The 27,450-nt window shown below is 37.9% G+C and overlaps 1 protein-coding gene across 2 annotated transcripts; it reads left to right on the forward strand.

The window, feature by feature from the left end:
* The first annotated feature begins 175 nt into the window (after nt 1–175).
* On the forward strand, nt 176–8,858 carry LOC135619242 (eukaryotic translation initiation factor 2 subunit gamma-like). 2 transcript variants are annotated; one of them, XM_065121072.1, is made up of 9 exons: nt 176–335; nt 1,410–1,547; nt 2,556–2,617; nt 3,393–3,505; nt 3,581–3,683; nt 6,114–6,341; nt 6,436–6,654; nt 6,996–7,256; nt 8,341–8,858. In XM_065121072.1, exons 2-9 carry the CDS (start codon nt 1,442–1,444, stop codon nt 8,641–8,643), a joined length of 1,395 nt encoding a protein of 464 aa, XP_064977144.1. In that variant the 5' UTR covers nt 176–335; nt 1,410–1,441; the 3' UTR covers nt 8,644–8,858. The 2 variants fall into 2 exon arrangements, with proteins under 2 accessions (XP_064977144.1, XP_064977145.1); XM_065121073.1 differs by lacking the exon at nt 1,410–1,547 and having other exon boundaries at nt 178–335.
* The last annotated feature ends 18,592 nt before the right edge of the window (nt 8,859–27,450 follow it).

A 27,450-nucleotide genomic window follows, 5' to 3' on the forward strand; every position in this document is an offset into this window, starting at 1 on the left:
AGCCGCGTGAGTTTGAGTCGGGTCGTGTTTCGGGCTCGTTCGCTGCCCGCCCCCCTCTCCGATGGGGAGAAGCGAGAAGCTTATTTGAACCGTCGGATCTGGAATTAGCGACTCGGATCATCGGGGAGACTCGACGCGGATGCCCTACGAAGCGCCCTCTCCGCCACCTCTTTCTCGTTCTTTTTATCTTCCGCAGCAGCTCCGCCTCGGCGTCCGTTATCGCCGTCCCCTCCGCCTCTCTTGCTCTCCTCGGCTCCGATACCCTCGCGATCTTTCAAGATCTTAGGGTTTCTGCTCGACCGTGCGCTGATCCTTTCGCCGATCCAGCTTTCAAGGTATCTTTCTCTTGTTCAGGGTAAATGTATTCTTGTTGCCCGTGCTTCTTTTAGATGTATTACGGCCGGATGGGCGTGTTCTTGATTGTTTCCAAATTTTGATCATGTTTTCGTGCTTTTGTTGTTGGTTCGTTTTGCCCGTTCGACGACTCATACTATCTTCATATTCTTTCTTTCTTTCTGAGGATCCCACTCTTAAACTCCCGAAAGGCCGACGTCGGGGAATTTGTCGTGCTCATACGACTGTGATATCTTTATCGAAAGATAGTGGCGTAGTAAAACCCTGGAGATTCTTGATTGAGGGAGTGCTGCCTCTTTATCTCCGTGCGGCTCGGACGCTTCCGCTCACCAGCGGCCGCCGCCGTTGGGGTGCCATCGTCTTATCAATCTACTTTCTTGGCACATCTGGTGTGGGAATCACGTCTGGCAGATGGGCTTTGGGCAAGAGGACTCTGATTTTGTTAAAAGATTAATGCAGTCGAACAAGAAAAAGAAGGGCGAGTATTAAGGTTATATTTGGCCAGCTAGTTAGGCTCGAGGAATGGCGTACGCCACAGAAAGGTGCCTCCTCGAATTGTTAAACCGTAGGGCAGACCTTTGCATAAGCTGTAAAATTGTTATCAGTTTGGTATAAACAAATATATGTTAAAGGAGTTCGATGTATCCAAACTATCGTACTGGTCCAGTGACTTACATTTAACTGGTTTCACCATGTGGTCCTCATTTCTTGAACCTTATATATTACTTGTTCACAAAGTGCACACCTTCTTCATGTCCCTATAAGGACCATCAGCCTCTTGCATTGTCACTTGTTGCTACACAGCGTCCGATTACATATTTTGTTTCTGGAAAATTCATAAACATCCATGAAATTTTTGTACCTGATTGCCCCCCGAATCTCCCCTCCTTATAGGCTATTTCTATCAAGCAGAAGGAGACTAAGGTTGCACTTTATGTATATCCTGGATCAGGACATCTATGTGATGCAGAAAGATATTGGAGTACCAGTTTTGAAGATTTCAATCGTTTTATTAGCTTCACCTCAGTAGAATATGTATCTTTGCTTCCTTTCAGGACTCAACTGAGGTATATCGTCTACATAAAAAATGTCTCGTAAAGGATTAATGGAGCAAGACTTGAGTAAACTTGATGTGACAAAACTTCACCCACTGTCGCCAGAAGTTATCTCACGTCAGGCTACCATTAACATTGGTAAGAACTATTGCTTGCACAGGAATTCATTAAGACTAGATGCACCAGATTTGCTTGTTGGCAGAACTTATTCTTTGCAAAATTTTCTGTCCCTTATTTAACTGTATTTTCTTTTGTTTTAAGTTCACTGGAAAGTCAACTATATTTTTATTTCTTAAAAATAGCTTGTTTCTGTTAGCATTATTGTGAAACTTCCAAAGTACTCTAATCCTGTTCTAACCAATATTCCTTCGAGTGGATGCTGGATTGTAGACATTGTCATACTTAGTTAAATTAGTGGTACTTGTTAACTAACAATGAGTTCAATAATATAATGCATTCCATGGATTGTGGAACCGCCAAAATTGTTAATTATTTGAGATAAAGGTTATAGGTTTGTGCAAACATCATTCAGTTCCAAGATTATTTCCCAACTGAAAAACATAATAAGAAGAAATTAATTAATGTTGTCATGGGTAATTCAATTTTTATTTAGTTTTATAAAAATTATTCTATAAATGTTTTTCTTATGATTTGCCCTTTAGATAATAAGGAGAAACATATCATTGATGGATTTTTCAAACCTCAAAGCCTCAAACCAGGAACTGAGAGTTGTTTGCTTTTCAACTTCTCAAACTGGACCAATCAATAATAAAACGTGAACAAATTTTAAACAGACACACCCATTTTGTTTGGTTTTGTTTCTCGGTTTGAACTCTTCATTTCCACACCCCTGCTAACCATGTGTGCATCATGGAATAAGTTTCTTCTGTTCATCTTAGTGGGTCAAGGTGTTCCTGTGGTTTGGAGAGTTCACAAGCTTCTTCATCGTATTGAAGTGTGGTAACTTTTTTTACCAGTTCTTTTCTTGTATTCTTACTCTTGGTCTTTGATTTTCCTTGTAAATTTATTCCTCTTCTTCGTTAAGAGTATGCTACATATTCATATCTCATTTTACCCTCGTCCATTTGCATCCTTTTATCTGTTTTATTTTTTGTGTTAAGTATAATGATCTATATTTAATTTTAGGTACCATTGGTCATGTGGCTCATGGAAAGTCAACTGTTGTAAAAGCAATATCCGGTGTACAGGTACTACTGTTAGTCTTTTTAATTCGAACCAATTGATGTCTTTCCAAGATATTTACTTAAACGTCTACAGTTTTAGATCAGTTGTTGTTGCCCCAAGATATTTATGTGAAGGTCTATGGTTTTTAATAATGTTGTGTGCATTTGCTTTAAACACTAGAGAGGTTCATCAAGTGATCACTTGGAAAATTTAACAATGACTATATGGTCTACCAAGTTCTTTTTTGGTAATTAGATGATTTTATCATGTCTTATAAAATAATCATTGGTTTTGCGTGCTCTTAAGATTTTGAGAAGTTTGCTGCCTTTGATGATATCTCACATGATCCTATAAGGACAGGTTTTGGCTCTCTTGCTCCATTTCCACCGACCAAGATTGGTTGGGCATGGGCAACTAGAATCTGAGTGTAGAAGCCTTTATAACTTAAGGTGCATATATATCATATTTAGGAATAGGAAGGCAGTTTTGATCCAATTTGAAGGGGATAGAAGTTGAAAACAAGCAAAAACTCATGAACACAGCGAAAATTATTGGTTAATAAAAAGCACTCTTACGACCACTCCTGTAGCTCATAATGTTTGTTGCTAGTTGGTTCGTCAGTATGGGTTTGCATTTAGTGTTTATTATTTTAAATGATAGTTGCATTAGATACATGCTGTCGTTAGAAGATGTGAAGCAATAGAAGTTGCATTAGATGGTACAGTAATTGGTATAGTATCTGGCAAGCTTTTCTCCATCCAAAATCTGTACAATGATTGACTTGCTTTGTATTGGCAGACTGTTCGCTTCAAGAATGAGTTGGAGCGCAATATCACCATCAAGCTGGGATATGCCAATGCAAAAATATATAAATGTGAAGATGATAGATGCCCACGACCTATGTGTTACAAGTATGGTTCCTTGATAAAAAAATCCCTTGTTTGCTTTGATATATCTTCAGCTGTTGATCTTTTATGCTTAAGCAGGGCTTATGGAAGTGGAAAAGAAGACAGTCCTCCATGTGATGTTCCAGGGTTTGAGAACACTAGGATGAAACTTCTAAGACATGTTTCTTTTGTGGATTGCCCGGTAAGGTGACTTACCTTGGAACTGTATATTTCTTTAATAGACTTCTAATTGGACTAGGATAAAATAATCTTTTATCTGACTATACATTTCAGTGGTGCTTTTGTATTGCATAGGCATGGTGATGGCCCAACATAGGAAAAGAAGAATAAAAGAAAGAAAACAATACTTATCTCCGTTACAGGATTTGGCTAATCCCATCAGGGTTTCCTCCAATTTGAGCAATATAAAAGACCTCAAGAGAAAGAGAGAAGAACGAGGATTACTACGAAACTACTGCTAAATTAATTTCAAAAATGAAATAATGTTGGGCTTAGAGGCCTCTACAGCCACTTATAGATGACCTACCAAGGGGTTTGGGATACAAGTCCCTATAGTTTTGGTAATCTTACCATCTTTATAATCCTATCTAAAGGATCTTCTAGAACTCTAAACTTTAATTTAAACAACTTTCATAATTTGCCATACCCTTATGAGGACTCTGAGACATCAAATAGACTCAATAAGATTTAGAGATTCCCTATAACATTGAGTAAAAAATACATCCGAAAAAAAATAAATATAAAATAAAATTTGTTATTAGGACTTAGTAAGGAATATCGGTTGGCCTCTCTTCTTCTAACTCCTTGGTTGCTCCACAATACTCCATTCAAGTTTGTCTGTTTGAACTCTCTGATCTTAACTGCCTGAGATAATACAGGACATACATAACAGGTATTTTTTTCATTTGTTAATGGAGAGCATAATGTTGTTTACATCTTAAAACATAGGGACCAGTAAAGTCAAGATTACAGAAATGCAAGGCCTCACTAGGCATGTCAAAAATCTGAGTCTAAAAGGTGTAGGGGCTGTCAAAATCTTTCTTATGCTATTCAAATATTGCATGTACACCATGGTCCATCTGCTTGACTGTTGACAATTCTCACAAGGGGCAGGGTGTTAATTTCATTTTGCACTCTAGGAATATCTTGACCTTTATTCTGCACTCAAGCAGAGTACACATACCATCACAAAGCACCTTCATGTCAATGGAATATTCACACCAATCCTTAAAAAAAGAACCAATCTGAGAAAGGAATATGCATACATACCATATATCTGAGTTTAGTTGGCACGTTAAGCTCAAAATGTTGTGGAAATCAGTGGTTTGTTTGTGTACATGGACTGCAAGGGAGGGCTGGGCAATTATGTAAAGTAGTTAAGTTCTGTCAAAAACCATATATTGTTTTATTTAGAGCCAATGCTGAATGAATGGGACATTTTTTGTTTTGAATAATTGAAGGAGAGTTGCAAGTACCACTCCCCTTTTCTACACCTCATCTTGAATATACTTGAGTTATCTGTGCATTTAGAGGCTTTTGTGGAACATTAAAATAATTATGTGGTCTTTTTGTCTTCCTTTATTTTTAATTTTTTAGCAACTTATGCCAATGCAATCATATTTGTCCAGGGTTCTGAGAGACTCGTACATTAATTGTGGAAAATTTGGAAGTTTTCCTTGGACTATATGATATTTCATCATCCTTTTCTTTTTTGACCATCATCTTGCTTGAACTTTGTTTTTAAGTTTCTTCAATTTACCTTCTCATTTACTATCCCAAAACTTTTATTTTTCATAGGTCTTTCCAAGCATTTAATGCATGTTGTGTTAAATTTCTACAAGTGTTTTAGTTGTCCTGGTTTAGAATTTGAAATTGGTGTCCCCCAAAGCATCAGACTGATGTTGTATGGTTCAGACTAGAAGCCTATTTCCAGAGCATCAGATTGATGTTGTATGGTTCAGACTAGAAACCCATCAAAACCATCTTTTGTTTAGAATATATATTAATTTCGGTAGAGCTTCTACTGGAGCTTCTTCTAAAACCGATGAAAGATATCAACACTTATTGATTTAAAAAAAAGAGGGAAACATTAATGTTGCTCCGTAGAAGTGAAATAACTATTGTGAAACCAGTCTGGCAGAGTTCTCATTTCTCACCCTCTCAATCTAGTTATATTGGATTGAGTCCTAATGAAATCCAATCTTCATGCGCTAGTGCAAATATATTTCCATAATCCTAAAGCAATATGAGGTCACTGCAGTTGTGATTTTTAGAACTTCCAATTGATGTGACAGAGTTATTATATAGTGAAATAATCTTTAGAACTGTTCAGCTCTCATGGTCAGCATCCTGGTTAATGTTAGCGCCAATCTTCTGTGTGCTTCACACTCTGGTACAGAACTTGATTGGAAGTATTGCATATCTTGAAATACCTTTATATTAATATGCAAATTGATGCAATAGTTATGTTTAAGTTTATTTAAAGGATTTGTTTTGTACCTCTACACTAATCACGTTCAACATGCAACAATAATAAAAAAAGGATTATACTTATTTTATGCAGAAACTAAATTAACTCTTTTTTATGTTATTGCTCTGTTTTGTTTTTTAGGGCCATGATATTCTTATGGCTACTATGCTTAACGGTGCTGCAATTATGGATGGAGCCTTACTTCTTATAGCTGGAAATGAGAGTTGCCCACAGCCTCAAACGTCTGAACATCTGGCTGCTGTTGAAATCATGCGTCTGCAACATATTATTATTTTACAAAATAAGATTGATCTAATCCAGGAAAGTGCTGCAATTAATCAACATGAAGCAATCCAGAAGTTTATTCAGGTCAATCTTCAGAAAAAAACCAGGAATTCTTTATCCTCTCTGTTTGATACCTAGATAAACCATGACATTGTTAGAACATGAATAAAATTGTCAGGGTACTATTGCTGATGGAGCTCCTGTGGTGCCAATATCTGCTCAATTGAAATATAATATTGACGTTGTCTGCGAGTATCTTGTTAAGAAAATCCCTATTCCAGAGAGAAACTTTATTTCACCTCCAAACATGATTGTCATCCGTTCTTTTGATGTGAACAAGCCCGGCTCTGAGGTTGATGAGATAAAAGGTGGTGTTGCAGGTGGAAGCATCCTTAGGGTATGTAACTTGTCACCTATTGTCTTTGCAGAACTTAAGATATGCTTGTATCTCTTCCACAATCTCCTATGTCTCAGTATGCTGTACAATTGTATGATGGGTATTGTAACATTGCTTTATTATTGAGCTTCTTCAGCAAGTTATAAGCATGTTGCATATCTTGGGATTTACTATAATTTTACTGCAAGCCTTTTGTAAAACACTTTTTCTTTGCCTTTTTTGCTGTCATATATTGCTTTATTTTTTTTTTCTTGGACTGAATGGGCTTAATACTCATTAACATGATGCACTTCGGTCACTTGTATTAAAAAGAAACTTGAAATTGATAATGTTTTATACAGGGTGTTTTAAAGGTGAACCAGTTTATTGAAGTTCGTCCTGGTATCGTTGTTAAAGATGAGAGTGGGAATATAAAGTGCACCCCTATATACTCGAGGATTGTTTCACTATATGCTGAACAAAATGAGCTTCAATTTGCCGTGCCCGGGGGGCTCATTGGTGTAGGCACTACAATGGATCCCACATTAACTCGTGCTGATAGGCTGGTAGGTCAGGTTCTTGGTGAAGTTGGTTCGCTGCCTGATGTCTTTGTTGAGCTGGAGGTACGTTACATTTTGTTTCCATGTTCTGGTTCGTTATTATCTTTATACATTAATCATCCAAAAAAAAATGTTAACAACTTAATAAAGGCATTTATCCAGTGATCGTTTCTGCCCAGTTCTACTTCCATACTTGATTTAGCGACACACTTAAAAGATGAATATAACTTATTCTGATATGCAGTTTTGCATGAGCTCTGTAAGTTCATAAATTTCACATATACCACACACACACACATAGCACATTCTCACCTCTCCCTCACCCATCTTGAAGTATGATTTTGCACATCTTTGCTGTAACCCTTCTCTTTCCCTTTCTCTACTTTTACAACTTGATATTTCCTTGCCTTTTATGATTTTCATGGTTTATCTTTCTTCCGCTCTCCTATGGAGTTCTTATGTGTGTATATTGCAAGACTCAAAGAAGAAACAATTGGATTTTTTGACATCAGACCAATTTCACACCAACAAGAAGTTTGCCTTTGGTTAATTGGTGTGAGATCTTTAGCAAGGGGCTTGTTCCAAAATTAGATTTGCAAGATAACAAGGGTTTTCACCTTGTTGCTTTGAATTTTTAAAGTCTAATTTTGAAGATACTACAGAGAAGGGTCTAAATATACTGGAAATTATTACAACAATGGTGTAAATAGTGGATAAATAGATGGGCATGTTGGAGAAAATGATGAAGACTTGAGAGAGTCTATGATGTTTATGAATATTGAGAAAAAAATGGAAATAGGTGAGTTTTTATTTGTGTTCTTATGAATGCAAAATATTTTGATAAACAGTTGTATAGTCGTTCATATCTAAGAGTGGATCATATTGTAGTTATTTGTTTCTCACTAGATATATGGATAGTATGGCATAATAGATCATACATTTGGAACAAGTTTGACAATTTGTCATAGAGGGCCTTTCACAATTTGATGATGTTTCCCTTGGTAGAGCTACATGTCATAACAAGATGCATGTAACTGAAACAGAGGATGAAGCATATGATCTACACTGGAAGAGAGATGTATTTGTATCTGCAATATGCTTTGTGCTGCATGCCTGAATTGCTGCCTTTTTAACTTGGTTCCTACAGGTGAACTTTTTTCTCCTCCGGAGGCTTTTGGGTGTCAGGACAAAAGGGACAGAGAAACAAGGGAAGGTGTCTAAGCTGACGAAGGGCGAAATCCTGATGCTCAACATAGGATCTATGTCCACGGGGGCTCGAGTCGTTGCTGTGAAGAATGATCTGGCGAAGCTGCAGCTTACTGCACCAGTGTGCACAAGCAAAGGGGAGAAGATTGCCCTGAGCCGGCGTGTTGAGAAGCACTGGCGTCTTATCGGCTGGGGCCAGATTCAGGCTGGCGGAACCCTGGAAGTCCCACCCTGCCCCATCTGAGACAACGCAGTGTGTGGAGAGGCCATGTGGGAAGGCAGGGAACTTCTGGGGACTATTTATCTGAGATGGAGGAGAAAACGTGTATCTTCTAGTGATGTTAAAACTCGAGACTTTCTTTTTTCAGTTCATCTGCTTGGGGCTTTTTGAGGTGAAGGTATGATGTTGGAAAATATGTGACATTTATTCTAATAAGAATATTAGTTTTACATCTAAAACATTACTTGAGGGATGTTGAAGATTCTCGTCTTATAGAATTTGACACATCAGATTCATTTATCTTCCATATTTAGTAAGTATAGTTATTAGGATCAGAATTTATATGCACTGCTGACGGTTTGTATAAGGAAAAAATAGAATTTGGAAATATATATACATGATTTGCTTCAAAATATAATAATCGTGGTTGTTTCCTCAATGTTGTCGATCGGGAGTCAGCACAGCTCGGTCTTGATCCGAAAACGTGAAGTCGTCCGAGTAGCTCTCGTGGTGGTTTGACAAGGGTTTTGTTGCGATGAGGTGACTTTGAGGTGGTGTTGAATTATCTAATCAATGTTTGCATGATGTAGGACTAACTTCGATCGTGGAAAGACAAATCAATTGAAATAGAAAAAAATCAGATGTTGGGTCGGATTGAAACATGTCAGAAGATTGGATATCGGGCCGAAGAACTGGTCGACGTGTCGGAAGGACTTCGTGTTATGAGTTCGAGCATCGGGTTAGAAAGATTGGACATTGCGTTAAGAAGATCGGATGTTGCGGGAGGTCAACATGCCGATGGTTGGGCAATACGCCGAAGGAAAGGACGATGCGTCGAAGGATTGGACAAAGCGCTAAATAAACCAATGATATATCGGACAACATAGGATTCATGTTTGTAATTGATTGTGTCTAGATCAAAGTAGTTTAAGTCTAATTGAGTTAGTTTCAGGTGTAACTATACTAACTCAGTTATGGGCCCATTAGGTATGATATGGGACTAATTTGGGCTCATTAGGAGGTCCATTCAGTGACCCAAAAGTTGGGTCAAGCGGTAGCATCGCTAGGTGGTGGAACCGCTTGTGAGCTAGAAAAGTACGAAATGTACTTTTTTTGAAGGACCCAACGGTGGTACTGCCTAAACACAGTCTCCCAAACTGTGTCAGGCGGTGGTACCGCCCAGTGTCAATGCTGCAGGCGATAGTACTACCCAACACAAGCGATGGTACCGTTGATACCCTGAAAACATGGGGATTTGAGTTTTGGTTCTAATTTTTAAAGCCATTTGGGGTTTATAAATACCCCACTAATTCCTTCTTGGGTAACCAAGAATAAGAGTAAAAAGGAGAAAGAATCTTTATGAAAAAAGAATTATAATCTTTTTTAGTGTAGAGTCTCCTCTTCTAGTGTTTAGAGGTGTTTCTAAGGGAGGAGTGAGCTCTAAGTGCAAAAGAGAGAGGTGTAAAGGTTCTCATGAGCCTGTGAAAAAAAGAAAGAGTTGTAAGAGGGTAGTTGATCTTTACTCATTGAAAGAAGATCAGTAGTGAAAACGGCTTTGAGTGAAGAGGAATTAGAAGTGGACGTATAGATCGGGACGACCGAACCACTATAAATCTGGTTTGTATTTACTTTATGCTTTTCATTCATCTTGCAAACTAATTTATTTGCTCACTACTCTTACGAATGTTTTCAAGTTAAATATCTTTTCGATACAGGCTTTATCGAATGAGTTTTCTAAATCGACATAATTTTACAAAAGCATTAATTCACCTCTCTTTTTAGTGTCGATACAGTCCTAACAGTTGGTATCAGAGCTAAGTTTTTCTCGATTGGTTTAACACCCAAAAGAGATTAAATAGCTTTTGCTAGCAATCTAGAGGGATACTCTATCACTCATCCTTCTATATTCAATGGGACGAACTACATGTATTGGAAAACAAGAATGTGAGTTTTCTTGCTTTCTATGGATTTCAATTTATGGAATGTCATTGAACTTGATTTTCAAATACTCTCTAAACGTATGAACGAATGAAATGATTTTAAGAAAAAAATTATTTTCGTTAAATACTAAAGCTTGAATGCTTTGTTTTGTGCTTTGGACAAAAATGAGTTTAATCGTATTTTGACTTGTGAAACTGCTCATGATATTTAACACACACTTGAAATTACTCATGAATGCACAAGTAGAGTAAAAGAATCTAAGATAAATATCTTGATGCACAGTTTTGAATTGTTTCGAATGAAACCATTTGTGACATGTACACTCATTTTACGAATGTCATCAATGGTTTGAAAAATCTTGGTAAATGTTTTATGAATCTTAAACTTGTTAATAAAATTTTATGATTTCTTCCTAAAAATTGAGACCAAAGAGTAACTGCTATTCAAAAAGCAAAGGACTTCAACTATTTTCCTCTTGAAGAACTTATAAGGTCATTAATGACCTATGAAATGACTTATATGACACATGACGAACATGAGAACAACCTTTCAAAGAATAAGAAGGATATGTCATTTATAATAAAAAAATATTACTCGAGCGAAAGCTCAAGTAATGATGATGACTTTGAACTCCTCACAAAAAAAATTAAAAAGTTCATAAGACAAGAATCTAAGAATAAAAATGAACTTAAAAAGGACACAATAACTTGCTATGAATGCAAAAGGTCGGGGCACCTCAAAAGCGAATGCCCTCAATTGAAAAAGAAGAAACTGCTAAAGAAGAAGAAAGCACTCAAGGTAACTTAGGATAAATCGAGTGCATCCGAAGATGAGGAGCAAACCAATGAAGGTGGGGTGACGAACTACGCTTTGGTGGCTTTTGACGACGAGGTATATGACTCACCCGAAACCCCTTTACCTTACAATGAATTACTTAATGCATTTCATGAGTTTTTATTATTATTTTAAATTAGTTACTAAGAAATATAAAATGCTAAAAAAGGATAATGCTTCTCTCTCTAGTAAATTTAAAAAATTAAAAAATGTGCATGATAATTGCATGTTAACCTCTTGTACTCAATGTGAAGAGTTAAACTTAGTCAAAAAGAAAATTTTGCTATTACAATAAATATTAGAAAAAAATAAAATTGATAACAAATCATTAGATATGATTCTTGCTAATAAATGTCATGTAGAAAAGAGGGAATCGGCTTTGTGAGTAGCAACACTCAATAAAAGCCAATTACTTTTGTTAAAGGACCAACTTTACATGTTCCGCCTAAGATTTAAGTGTAATTTTTGTGATAAACATTTTGCGTGTAAATGTTGATTTAAAAGATATGGCTCACATAAATTAGTTTGAGTTCCTAAAGGAACCATAAATGATTTTATGCCAAAAGACAAGATAGGTAGATCTAATCATGGGGAACTCAAAGTCAAATGGGTACCTAAAGCAAACCCACCTTTCTTATAGAAATATATATAATCGAAAGCTAGGAGCAAAAATGATATTTTGATAATATGATCGGAGATCCAACACACTTCATAAAGCTCATTAGCCGAAACAATAATAACATTGACATTGGAATTATTTGATTCAAGATGTTTTATTTTTTGTGATATACTATTGATCTTTGTCATGATGAAACTTGTTTTTCGATTTTAAACGATGATGCATGGATTTAGTATAGAAAATAAGGGCATGCTTATATGAAATCAATCACGTAAAAATAAAAAAAAGAAATGTATTTTTCTTGAAAATTTCTCTATCCTATTGAGTTTTCAATAAGAGATTAATGAATCTATTTATGTTATTTTTTATGAATCTCTTGAACTATGAAAGTGATTTTGATGATTTGAATTTGAATGAGTTTTATCAAAATCATGATCTTGATGACTTATTTGTTATGCATGAATCAAGATATTCTCGTATGATTCTTTCTTTTTACTAAAGATGAGACTTATCAAAATGAGTCATGATATTTGGATACTCACAACTTGATATTTGTTTATTTTTATATGACTCTTTTGTGTTTATAATATCTATACCCCATCATCAAATTGATCACTTTTGATATAAATTTATTTTGTTATTAATATTTATCATGATTTAAAAATTGATGTAAAGGGAAAAGAATTATAATGTTATATTATTCCTTTCTTTTTGACAATGACAAAGGGGGAGAAAGAATTGCTAGCTTTCACATTTTAAAGAAAAGAGAAACTTGCACATCTCAAGAGAAGCAAAATTACTAGCTTGCACATCTCAAAAGAGAAGCAAAAAGTACTAGCTTGCATATCTCAAGAAGCAATAATTTTGCTAACTTGCACATCTCAAAAGAGAAGCAAAAAGTGCTAGCTTGCACATATCAAGAAGCAAAAATTTTGCTAACTTGCATATATCAAAAACTTACTAGCTTGCATGTTCTAAGGTGAAATAAAACTTGCTAACTTACTAGCTTACATGTTTCAAAAATATGCTAGTTACACTTTTCTTTTTGTTGATGAAAAATGAGAAGTTATGATGATGATTTGAATCATGCATGGTATGATGTACTCTAATGTTTCGAAGTTATGATGGTTTAAAATTATGTATGCAATGATTCGATATTATGATGCATGCAATGATAAAATACTCATGAGTTTTTGTATTCAAAGTTTATTTCAATATGGCACATAGATAGAGAGAGTTTAGTTTAAACTCTACCATCAATTGATTGTCATTATCAAAAAGGGGAAGATTATTGAATCTTGGATTTTGATGATGAAGTTATGATCTAATTAGTGTTTGAGTGATGCAGGAATTGTTAGGATCGATTTGGCACTAAGGGAGGGGGGGTGGGGGGTGGCTAATTAGTGTTTACGATAAAAATTTCGTTAATTCAGAAAACTTCAATAATTTTAAAAAGTTTGATTCGATGAAACCCATATCAGAATTGATATCAAAAGTGTGTTTCACTTGAAATAAATATAATAAGTAATTAAAAACATAAAACAATAATAACGAAGAGCAAAAGAGAGTGCACAACAAAATTTATAGTGGTTCAGTCGTTGTGACCTACATCCACTCCCGATTCCTCCTCTGTTGAGGCCACCGGTGTCTACTAATGGTATTCCTTCAATGGGCGAAGACCAACCACCCTCTTATAACGCTTTCTCCTTTTCACGGGTTTAAGAGATAACCCTTACAAGCCTTACGCCTTTTCTTGAATGATTACAAAACTAGAAAGGGAGGAGGAGGACACTTAACAATTTTACAACCCAAAATTTCAAGATTTTTGTTCACACTTTCGTGCTCTTTCATGCAGAAAAAAGTGGGATATTTATAGGCCTAATAACTTAAAAAATGGAACTAAAATGTGTCTCATCCTAGGTTTTCGGGGTACTGACGGTACCACCGACATTATTGAGTGGTACCATCGCCTGTAGACTGATATTGGGCGGTACCACCGCTCAATTTGGGTGGTACTACCGCTTGACATAGCCTCGGAGATCGAGCTCTAGCGGTACCATTGCTTGATAGGGAGGAACCACTGCCTAGCAGCAATAATTGTCAGCGATACCACTGCCCAGTTTGGATAGTACCACCGTCCAGACCACCTGGGAGGCTGAACCTTAGGCGGTGCCACCGTCTAACGTGGCTCCAAGTGGCTGAATGAGCTATCCAACTAGCCCAATTTAGCATTGTTAAAGGTCCAATTAGCCCCTAATTGAGTTAGTAGGATTTCTCCCAAAATTAACTCAAATTAAAGTCCTAACTACAACAGTTAAGGCTAAAACAATTACTCTAATTGCAATCTAAGTTGTCCTACACGTCAATGGTTTAACCGAACTCTCGGTGATTTTTTGGCAAACTCTTGGCAATCTTCCGGCGAGCTTTCGGCGAACTCCCGATGAACCTCCGGCGAGATTTCGATAAATTTCCGACGAACCTCCGGCGAGCTTTCACTGCATCATCTGATCCTTTGGTATATCCCCCAATTCATCCAACCCGATCTCTGATCATTGACTCCGGCCTAATTTTGATTCTTCTTTAATCGTTTTTTCTTTCTTACGATCATAGTTAGTCCTACATCACTTATCTCATATTAGATCATTAATTCACCAATTGATGTCATCATAAAAATTTAAAATTCAACAATCTCTCTATTTTTTATGATGACAACCAATTGATGACAGAGTTAACCCTAACTCCCCCCTATATATATGTCATATTGAGATAAAGCAAACTTGAATTCAAAAGAAATCATGACCTTTGAATTCAAGTGAAATTATTTCAATCATAGTGATCAAACGTAATATATCAAAATTTCATACATTGTGCATCATCATGGATTAAAGTCATCAAAATATAACATGCATAATTTCATCATCTTATGCATGATAATAAATTACTTTGGGCATAACCTTCATGATACTAAAGCATTCATCATTTCTTGCATGATACAAAAATTAACATCATTTTGGGCATAACATTCATGATACAGAAGCACCATTTATCACTTTATGCATGATACCAAATTTAACATAACATATATGATATTAAAGTATTTTTTTAACCATTTATCATTTCATGCATAATACCACATTCAACATTGTTTTGGCATAATTTCAAAACACACTTCATTTCTCGCCCTTTGTCATCAACAAAAAGGACAATTATTCAACAATTTATGCAAGTATTTTACACTATTTAAGTAAGTTTTATACCAATTTATGCAAGCTAGCGAATTTATGAAATGAGAAGTTAAGTAATAACTTTGCAAGATGACTCAGTTTGCTTCTTGAAATGGGCAAACTAGCATTATTGCTTTAGATGTGCAAGTTTTTTTTCCTTTTGTCATAAAAATAAGAAGAAGCGGAAGAAGAAGAAGGGAGGAATTCATTCATAGGAAAAATCAAGTTATAAGAACCAAATCTATGAAAAGATTTGAACCAAATCAAATCCATGAAAAAAATAAGTTTCATTGAATCAAGCTTCTACTTTCACGTGGAGAAAGAATTCATCATAAAATATCAAAATGTGCATACTAGTAATTTATGAATCAAATCCTTATTCTTGTAAATAGAAGGAAGATTATCGTATAATAGAAATTGATTATCGCATGAACGATCAAGTATATCAAAAGTCTATAAAAATTCTTCTTTAGTGAATTGCAAGAAGAAGGAAGGAAGGAAACAATCTCGATTTAAAATGAAAACTCAAGTTACAAAAAACTAAGAAATCCGAAAAATGTGTAAAGGAATTCAGGCATTCAGAAGATTTAACATGCCTAATTATTTTCTAATAAAATTAAATTGTTCCTCATTTAAAGGTTTTATAAAAATATTAACTAATCAATATTTTATATCAATAAATTCTAAAGATATATTATTGTTATTAACATGATATTTAGTAAAATGATGCCTAATGTCAATATGTTTAGTTCTAGAGTGTCGAATGAGATTTTTTGTTAAATATATTGCACTAGTATTATCACATTTTATAGGTATATTTTTCAAGTGAATTCTATAATCTTCCAAAATATTTTTCATCCATATAACTTGTACACAATACACACCTACTGCTATATACTCAGATTCAATTATAGATAATGCAACCGAGGTTTGTTTCTTGAAAGACCAAGAGATAAGTGCATGACCTAAGAGTTGACATGTTTCGAATGTACTTTTTCTATATATTTGACAACCAACAAAATAATCATCAACATAAGTAAGTAACTCAAAGCTTTTGGATTTTGGATACCAATCCTAGATTAGGAGTTCCTTTTAGGTATCTAAAAATTCTTTTAACAGCTTTTAAGTTAGATTGCTTGGGATTAGATTGAAATCTATCACATAGTCTAACACTAAATATAATATTAGGTCTAGTTGTTGTGAGATATAATAAATTACCTATTATACTCCTATAAGTTTTTTGATCAAAACATTCTTCATTAATGTCTATATCTAATTTTGTAGAAGTGCTCATTGGTGTTTTAATAGTTTTGGCACTATCTATATTAAATCGTTTCAATAGATCTAAAGCATACTTAGTCTAACTAATAAAAATTACATCACTTAATTGTTTAATTTGCAATCCTATGAAAACAGTTAATTCGCCCTTAAGCTTATTTCAAACTCTTGACTCATACTTTTGGTAAACAATTTATACAAAGATTCATTTGAAGAACCGAAAATGATATCATCAACATAAATTTGGACAATGAGAAAATTATTTTCAAAATATTTAATAAACAATGTAGTATCGACCTTACTTTTCATAAAATTATTTTGAATTAGGAAAGAACTAAGCCTCTCATACTAAGCTCAAAGGCTTGTTTTAATCTGTAGAGAGCCTTAGATAACTTAAACACATGATTCGGAAAAATTACTTTTTCAAATCGAGGTGGTTGTTCAATATAAACTTTTTCGGAAAGAAAGCTATTAAGAAAAGCATGTTTAACATCTATTTGAAATAAATTATTATAACTAGTATAGGCAAGGAGAATCCTTATGGTTTCAAGTCTAACTACATGAGCGAAGGTTTCTTCATAATCGATACATTCTTTTTGATTGAAATCTTTGACCATTAGTCTAGCCTTATTTCTAACCATGATACAAAATTTAACTTGCTTATTTCTAAAGACCTATTTAGTACTAATTACCAAATAGTCACTAGGTCTAAGAATAAGCTTTCATACTTTATTTCTCTTAAATTGATTTAATTCCTCATGCATTGCAAAGACCCATGAATAATCTTTTAGGGCTTCATCAATGCATTTTGTTTCAATTTGTGACAAAAATGTCGCATTCACATAAATTTTTTTAAAAGAAGAACAAGTTCTAACACATTTTGATGTATCTCCAATGATTAGTCCTTAGGATGAGCATCTACATACTTTCAATCATTAGGTAAAGATTTTTTGGAAGAAGATGCATCCAAGTTGCTTGGGGGAGGAGATTTTTCATTCAAATTTAAGCCATCAAAATCAAAATCATCATCAAAATTATTTTTCTTAAATTCGGGAAGCTCATTAAAAAAAACATGAATGGATTAATCTATAACCAAACTTCTTTTTATTAAAGACACAAAAGGCTTTAGAAATAGAGGAATAACCAAGAAAAATACATTTATCGGATTTAGCATCAAATTCCTTTAAGACATCTTTTTCATTTAAAATAAAACATTTACAACTAGAAACTTTAACATATGAAATATTGGGTCTTCTATTGTTCCACAATTCATAGAGAGTTTTGGAAAGTAATGATCTTACGAGAACTCTGTTCATGACATAGCATGTCATGTTAACGACTTTGGCCCAAAATATTTTGGTAGACTATGATCGTTTAACATGGTTCTTGTCATTTCTTTTCTTGTAAGCTTCTATTTTTTCTTTTAACTACTCCATTTTGTTATGAATTTCTTGGAGTAGAGAAATTATAGTTGTACCCATTTAACTCAAATTTTTTTAAAAACATGGTTTTAAAATTCACTACCATGATTACTATGAATAGATAAAATCATAAAATCATTTTCATTTTGAACATGTTTATAAAATTTTGAGAAACATTTAAAATAATTATTTTTGTTAGCCAAGAAGTACGTCCAAGTGTATCTACTAAAATCATCAACAATTACAAAGACACATTTACTACCTCTTAGACTTATTGTATCAATTGGGTCCAAATAAATTCATATAGATCAATTGTAGTAGTCTAGAAGTGCTTATTGGATTCTTTGATTTGAAACTACTTTTTATTTGATTTCCTAGTTGGCATGCATAATAAACTTTGCCTTTGACAAATTTCATTTTAGACATACCTCTTACAAGATCTTTAGTTATAATTTATGAAATTGGTTTCATACTTGCATGACCTAATTTTCTATGCCAAAGACACGTATCATCATTTAAAACAAAAAAGTAAGTTTTATTACAAAACTCATCAAGATCAATTTTATCGACATTGTTGGTCCTTAAGGCAATCAAAAATCTATTTATGTGTGGTATTTCTATAATGCAAGCATTAGATTCAAACTTGATGTTGTAACATTTATCACATAATTAACTAATGATTAGGAACTTATGCTTTAAACTATCTATTAATGAAATATTTTCAATCAAAAAGATTGATTTGTTATCTATATTTTCTTTTCCAATAAATTTTCCTTTGTTGTTGTCTCCGAAGGTGACAAATCCTTCGTCTTGGCTAGTGAGCTTAAAGAAGTGTATTGGATCGTCGATCATGTGTCTTAAGCATCCACTATCAAGGTACCATATCTTGCTCCTAGCTTGTGATTATAGATATGATATATCTACAAGAAATGAGGTTTTTTTTTAGGTATTCATTTAGCCTTGTGTTCCTCATAAATAGATCTACATATCATTGAGTGATTTAGGGTTCCTTTAGGAACCCAAACTAATTTGTGTAAACTAAATCTTTTAAATGAACATTTGTAGGTAAAATGATCATATTTTATACAAAAAAATATATTTTTCTCTAGATGAGACATGTAATGTAGATCCTTTCATGAAGATAGTTGGCTTTTGTTGAGTATTACTCATAAAGCCAATTCCTTCCTTTCTATGAATATAACCCTTATTAACAAGGATCATGTTTAGATTTTTATTTCTTATTTTAAAATTTTTAACATTTCTTGTAGTAAAGCATTTTCTTTCTTAAGTGAATCTATCTCATCACACTTAGTGCAAGAAGCTAGCATACTATCATTGTGCTCATTTTTTAATTTATCAAATGTTGAAAAATCTTGGGGGCAACATTACATGCGTAGCGGAATAACAGAAAACAAAATCCTCTATTTCCGAAAGATTTGTTCGTCGTTATGCGAAGATTAGTGTGCAAAGATCCGCGAAACTTAAAACTGCATATAGAGTATATTGTGTTACATAGGGAGATCGTATATCCTTGAATCATTGCAGATCTCTAGGAAAGGGTGAAGGAGGTCAAGTGCCCTCCTCTCTAGCGGTGATCCACACAGTAGGCTGTGATAGTGCTCTTCAAAACTCCAAGCCTGCTTTGAGGTGGAGAAGGGAGGAGGAGAATATGAGAGGTAAGCAAAAGCTCTAGCCTATGAACCACTGAATCCCTAATATTTGTAGAGATCCCTTGTTAATTAGACCCTAATGGATCCTTCCCTATTGGATATTAGATCTTTATCCAACTACCCAAGCCTATTAGATTAATGACAGGTATGACTCACGGCCAGCTCGATATTGGGCCTAGAGGGTCACACACATATGGTAGGCATTGCAATGAGTAGAGGTTCGGATATGAGATATCCGACGGAGCCCTTGTCTTATTGGATGCAGATCCAATACCCACTAGGGAAAGGACCAATTAGGGTTTTGACACGGGATCTCTATAAATAGGAGGGATTCACAGCCTCATAAGCTAGAGTCTTTGCTTGCCCTTCCTATTCTCCTCTCCCTCTCCCCCTCAGAGTAGGCCTGGAGTTTTGAGGAGCGTCGTCGCAACCCTGCTGTGTGGATCACCGCTAGAGAGGAGGACGCTTGACCTCCTTCACCCTCTCCTAAGGATCTGCAAGGAAACAGGGATATACGATCTCCCTAGGTAACACAATCTTTATACGCAGTTTTGTGTTTTTTGCGGATTTTGCGCACCAATCTTCGCACGACGATGAACATCTTTTTGGGAATCGGGGATTTTTGTTTTCTTGTTCTTCCGCTGCGCATATGATGTCGCCCCCTATGATTTCCCAACAGTGGTATCAGAGCCAGGTTGTTCGTGCGAATGATTGGTTTTGAACTGCGTGTGTTGTGTTTAGGAAGAATATTGACGTCAAAATCATTGACGCAAAAGCAAGGAAGGGCAGCAACAGTTGCTGCCCTCGATCTGCATGCCTGCAGCCAGCCGCAACCGCAGCCAGGCAGCACAGCGCCGGCGCATGCGCAAGCGCTGTGCCTGCAGCAGCCGGCCGGCGGTCTGCTTGCAGCAGGCTTGCGGCCGGCGGGGCTGGCAGCCCGCTCGGTAGAAGCGCCTGCGGCCACTGAGCCCACGGGCAGAGGCGCCGCGGGGCAGCAGCGCGGGCTGAGGCACCGCAGGGCAGCGGCGCCTGTGGCCGCTGCTCCCACGGGCAAAAACCCCGCAGGGGCGGCCGCCAGCGAGACAGCACCACCTGCGGGCGCTAACTCGCGGGCAGAACCGCCCGCGGGGGCGCCCACCTGCAGCGGCAGCGACCCCAGCGGGCGTGCCACCTGCAGGCGAGGGCAGTGCCCTCGCCCTCGCCGCACAGGCCGCCGCCAGCAGGGTGGCGGCGGCGGCGGCGCAGCAGCAAGGGGGAGAAGGGCATTAGGGTTTTCTGGGCAAAAAGACAGTTTTGCCCCCTCGGAATTTGAGAAATTCCAGTTTCTGTATTTTGTCCAAATTACGAAAATACCCTTAGGAATTGAGAAATTCCCTATATATCCCTGATTTCAGAAAATATTAATTAATTAAAAGGTTTAGTTGATTATTATTTTTATTATTATCTAGTAGTCCTACATGATGATGATTATTTATACATGTGATGTATGATGAGTGGACGGATGATCATGGACCGTGTGATGTGTGTACTTGTGATTATTATTATTGAGGTCTGCGAACCTCCATTATATTTCTCGTTTATTGTCGGGCCTGCGTGCCTATGATTAAGTTGTAATCACATGAGGAGGCGCAGCGGGAGCGTGGATGCCATAGCGGGACCCACGAGACGGACGATCGTGATGCATGGAGATGCATCAAGATGTCGACGGAACCGACGAGGACGAGATGGACGATCACAAGGCATGGAGATGCACCGTTGCACACATAGATCTTGATGTGAGTGATTAGGCCTACTGGCTCGGGCCTAATCATATTAGGTTGTGGTCCATGATCATCTGGTGTGATTGCTTATACACATACTAGATATGTATATATATTTGCATGCGATGTAGATATATATTAAATATGTATATGTGTGACATGTCATATTAGGAGACCAAATCATAGAAACATCTCTCGATAAAATTAAGTCGGTAAACGTGAGGCAATTAGATTGACCCACGTGGCCTTCCATCGTTATGAGTAGGAACCGAATCCCGATGTAGGTTGAGTTGGTCGAGTCCCTCGAGACTCACCTATATCGCGATTCGCTATCTTGCTTACGACATAGAGATGTCACCGGTGACCTGAGGGCATGATATGCTTGGTCGAGTCCCTCGAGGGTATATCATCAAATCAGACTCATCTTGTAACGAAGGTGTTGACTTAACCGAGCATCATGGTTGGTCGAGTCCCTCGAGGCCATGGTGATTCGGAGGCCGAACAGGACGGGAATCACAAGGAGTTGTGATCGGCAAGAGTTGTCTACCTTTTAGGCTTAGTGTGATTGGTCGAGTCCCTCGAGGTTACACTAAGACGCTGATTGGATCCTGATCCCCACTAGAAGTCTGCCGGAGACTTCCGTTTCACGTGCTGAGGGTGTCGCGTGACTCATTAGTAAAATAGTGGGAGCATATTAAGATAGAAGTCCATATCTTGATAGTTTATTTCTTGCAAAATCTGCATGTTATTCATTTTTGTTGAATCTCGGATTTTGATGATGAAGTCAATTGTCATTTGTTATCTAATCTATGTGTTGAGATAAGTGTGCAGGATTAACTACGATGAGAGTAAGACAAGCAGCAGGAGTTGCGCCGGAGTCAAGATCATGATCACGTTGGGAGTTCGAGAGTTCGACGGAAGTTCGGACGGTCGTCGGAGGTTCAGAGAGAACAGATCCGAGAAGTCCAGAAGCTTGCCAAGCGAAGCTCGTCGGAACTCGCCAAGTGGATCGTCGCAAAGTCCAGGAGTATGCCGGATGTCCGCAGAAGGATCACCGAGGGTTATCGGTTGATCGACGGAAGTTGGCAGGAAACTCGCCGGAAGAAGCGATTGACGCATCGGAGCAAAGCTGCAGAAGTTGTCTTAGAATTAATCGTAGTTAGCATGATGATTAAGCATGAAAATGGGAGGTGATCCCATTAGCTTAATCTTGGGGCAATTGGGCCCCTGAAAAGATTCAAAGTGGGCCGAATGGAGTGAACCATTCGGACCCTGATTGCACCAGGAGGTGCAACCGCCCCAGCCAGGAGGTGCAACCGCCTGGGCTGTGGGGTTGGGAGGTGCAACCGCCCCAGCCAGGAGGTGCAACCGCCAGGGCTGCAAGGCTGGGAGGTGCAACCGCCCCAGCCAAGAGGTTGCACCGCTAGAGCTCAAGTTCCGAGCTCTGCCAGGCGATGCAACCACCGAGCTCAGTCTTCGAGCTCTGGCAGAGAGGTGCATCAGCCTGAGCCCAGTCTCGAGCTCTGCCAGGTGATGCATTCACCAAGCTCAGTCTTCGAGCTCTGGCAGAGAGGTGGATCAGCCTGAGCTCAGCTTGGAGCTCTGCCAAGTGATGCAACCACCGAGCTCTGTTTCGAGCTCTGCCAGGTGATGCAATCACCAAGCTCAGTCTTCGAGCTCTGCCAGGCGGTGCCACCTCTCCAGTCGAGAGGTGCAACCGCCTGATCCCAGAATTCTGGGATTTGATCGATTTGATCGTTTTGAGCTCGAATTTTGAATTGGGTTGAGGCCTATAAATACCCCACCCATTCAGCACTGAAAAGATACAGACCTATACCGAAATCGTGATCTTTTCTGTGAATCTAAAGAGCTCAAAAGTGTTGTAAAGCCTTTAAGTCTCCTCCTTCTGTTCTTCAAGTTTTCAATTGTAAAGTGAGGAGAGAAAGGTCTGTAAAGGTTGTCTCCTAAGCCTGCCAAAAGGAGAGAAATTGTAAGAGGGAAGTTTGGCCTTCGCCCATTGAAGGAAGGCACCTAGTTGACGTCGGCAACCTCATCGGTGGAGGAAGCCAAAAGTGGAGTAGGTCAAGGCTGACCGAACCACTCTAAATCTCTGGTTTGCATTTACTTTCGAGCACTTTATCATTACTGCAAACCTCCCTCATCACTACTGCTCTCTGCGCTTTCACGAACAAGTTCTAAGTGCTGTTCTTCCAAATCTGCATTCAGACGTAAACTCATATTTTCATACATTACAGTTTACGTTTACGTTTGATTCTGCAGAACTGTTTTCCGTGCTTTTACGAACGAGCTTCCTTGCAGTTTACGCTTACATTTTAATCCTATTAATAACTGCAATCTGTCCTCTACGATTTTACGAACGAGTTTCAACATTTAGACGTAAAACTGCATTCAGACGTAAATCGGCTTTCTTCGCTCAATCATCAGATTTCAGTTTACGTTTACGTCTTGGTTTCAACTGCATACTGCCTTCTGCGAGTATACAAACGAGTTTCAAAGTTTAGACGTAAATCTGCGTCTAACTGCGTTTAGACGTAAATCTGCGTTTAGACGTAAAACTGCGTTTAGACGTAAAACTACGTTTAGACGTAAAACTGCGTTTAGACGTAAATCTGCGTTTAGACGTAAAACTACGTTTAGACGTAAAACTGCGTTTAGACGTAAATCTGCGTTTAGACGTAAATCTGCATTTAGACGTAAAACTACGTTTAGACGTAAAACTGCGTTTAGACGTAAATCTGCGTTTAGACGTAAATCTGCATTTAGACGTAAATCTGAGTTTAGACGCAAAACTGCGCTTAGACGCAAAACTGCGCTTAGACGCAATCTGCGCTTAGACGCAAAACTGCGCTTAGACGCAATCTGCGCTTAGACGCAAACTGCACTTAGATACAAACTGAGAATTTGCTTTTGCATCATAATAGTTTTTGAACAAACGCAGCTTTTGGTTTTTAATCGCTGTAAGATTTCCGCTGCACTAATTCACCCCCCCCTCTTAGTGCTCTCGATCCTAACAATTTTTGCTACATCTTTATTTTCAGAAAATGTCGCTTTCAAATCCCTTACGTGGCATACTTGATGTCAACCGCCTCACTGGTCCAAATTATACGGATTGGCTCCGTAACTTGAGAATTGTTCTCACAGCGGAGAAAATCGTGTACGTCCTTGATACAGTGATGCCTACGCCCGAAGAAGGGGCAAGCGAGGATGAGATCGCTCGCTACGTGAAGTACATTGATGACTCCACTCTTGCTCAGTGCTATATGTTGGGCTCTATGACTCCAGAGTTACAGAGACAACATGAAAAGATGGATGTCAGATCCATTCTCCTACATGTCCGTAAATTGTTTGAGGAACAGGGAAGGACTCAACGATATGAGATATCCAAGAGCCTTTTCCGCGCTAGGATGACTGAGGGGACACCGGTTCAGAACCATGTCCTAAAGATGATTGAGTGGATAGAGAAACTCACAGGTCTAGGAATGGTCCTAGAGGATAACTTGTGTGTGGACATTGTGCTTCAGTCCCTACCAGATTCCTTTTCACAGTTCATAATGAACTTTAATATGAACAAGCTTGAGGTGACTCTCCCAGAGCTCCTCAATATGTTGAGGAAGGCAGAGAGTACTATTAAGAAAGAGAAGCCAGTTCTCTACACTGGTGAGACCAGAAAGAAAAGGAAAGCAGAAAGGTCCCTTAAGAAGGGAAAGGGCAAGGGCAAACAAGGTAAAGCAAAGGTTGCTAAGAAAGACCCAACAAAGGACAAAGGCCAGTGCTTCCACTGTGGTAAAGATGGGCACTGGAAGAGAAACTGCAAAGAGTACCTTGCAGAAAGGGCGAAACAAAAGCTTGATGAAGCTTCAGGTACATTCATGATCAGTCTCCATTTGTCAGACTCTTATGATAACACATGGGTATTAGATACCGGTAGTGCTTATCATATATGTAATTCGTTGCAGGTTCTGGCAAGGCCTAGGAGACTAGAGAGAGGCGAGATGGACCTCAAGATGGGTAATGGAGCAAAAGTTGCTGTATTAGCTGTTGGCGAGGTCGCCCTACATCTGCCTAGTGGAGCTTTTATTGCATTAGATGCATGTTATTTTGTTCCTTCTATTATCAAAAACATTATCTCCATTTCATGTTTAACAGTTAGTGGATATAAATTTGTTTTTGAGAACAATGGTTGTTCGATATTATTAGATGATAAGATCATCACGAAAGGAACATTGCATAATGGTTTATTTATGTTAGACACCACTCCACATATCATGAATATAAATGTGTCCAAAAGGAAACGAGATGAGTTGAACAGTGCATACCTGTGGCATTGTAGGCTAGGTCACATCCATGAAAGAAGGATTCAAAAGTTGCTAAATGATGGATATCTAGATCCATTCGACTATGTGTCATATGCAACTTGTGAGCCTTGCATTCGTGGAAAACTGACCAACTCTCCATTTAGTGGAACTGGAGAGAGAGCCACTGAGTTGTTGGAACTCATACATAGTGATGTATGTGGACCCATGTCAACTCATGCCATTGGAGGTTACTCCTACTTCATTACATTTACTGATGATTTCTCAAGGTATGGATATGTGTACTTAATGAAGTACAAGTCCGAGGCCTTTGAGAAATTCAGAGAGTATAAGAATGAGGTGGAGAACCAGATTGGAAAGAGTATCAAAACTCTTCGATCAGATCGAGGAGGTGAGTACTTAAGTACAGAGTTTACTCACTTCCTCAAGGACCATGGGATATTATCCCAATGGACACCTCCTTATACACCTCAGCTCAATGGTGTCTCTGAAAGGAGAAATCGTACATTATTAGATATGGTACGGTCCATGATGAGTTTCGCTGACCTACCCATCTCATTCTGGGGATATGCCCTAGAAACCGCAGCTTACCTTCTGAACAGAGTTCCAACTAAGTCGGTGGTGTCTACACCATATGAGATATGGAAAGGGAAGAAGCCTGATCTTAAAGTAGTTAAGATTTGGGGCTGCTCTGCCCATGTTAAAAGACACAACCCCGATAAGTTAGAATCAAGGACAGGGCGATGTAAATTTGTGGGATACCCCAAGGAAACTTGTGGGTATTATTTCTATCATCTCGAGGACCAAAAGGTCTTTGTAGCTAAGAGAGCAGTGTTCCTTGAGAAGGAACACATTCTTGACGGAGACAGTGGGAGAATGATAGAATTGAGCGAGGTTGGAGAACCAAGCTCAAGCACCACTCTACAGCCCGAGTCTGTTCAGGTATCTAATACACAAGTTTCAACTTTACGCAGGTCTGATAGAGTATCCCATCCTCCTGAGAGATATGTGGGACATATTAGAGCAGAGGATGTAGAGGATATTGATCCTCAGACCTACGAGGAGGCTATTATGAGTATAGACTCTGGGAAGTGGAAAGAAGCCATGAATTCTGAGATGGATTCTATGTACTCCAATAAGGTTTGGAACCTAGTTGATGCACCCGAAGGTATTGTACCCATCGGTTGCAAGTGGATCTTTAAGAAAAAGATCGGAGTAGATGGAAAGGTAGAGACCTATAAAGCAAGGCTAGTGGCTAAGGGGTATCGTCAAAGGCAAGGTGTTGACTACGACGAAACTTTCTCACCCGTAGCAATGCTAAAATCCATCAGAATTCTATTGGCTATTGCAGCACACTATGATTATGAGATCTGGCAGATGGATGTGAAAACCGCATTCCTCAACGGGAACCTGGAGGAGGAGGTGTATATGATGCAACCTGAGGGATTCGTGTCCAAGAACTGCCCAGATAAGGTGTGTAGGTTGCTTAGATCCATTTATGGACTAAAGCAAGCTTCCCGAAGTTGGAACATAAGATTTGATGAGGCAATCAGATCTTATGACTTCGTTAAGAACGAAGATGAGCCTTGTGTATACAGAAAGGTAAGTGGGAGCGCTATCACCTTTTTGGTGTTATATGTGGATGACATTCTCATCATTGGGAATGACGTAGGAATGCTATCCACAGTAAAGACTTGGTTATCTAGACACTTCTCCATAAAGGACTTAGGGGAAGCATCCTAAATCTTGG

This window comes from Musa acuminata, chromosome BXJ2-8, assembly GCF_036884655.1.
Source record: "Musa acuminata AAA Group cultivar baxijiao chromosome BXJ2-8, Cavendish_Baxijiao_AAA, whole genome shotgun sequence".
Classification (NCBI taxonomy): Eukaryota; Viridiplantae; Streptophyta; class Magnoliopsida; order Zingiberales; family Musaceae; genus Musa; species Musa acuminata.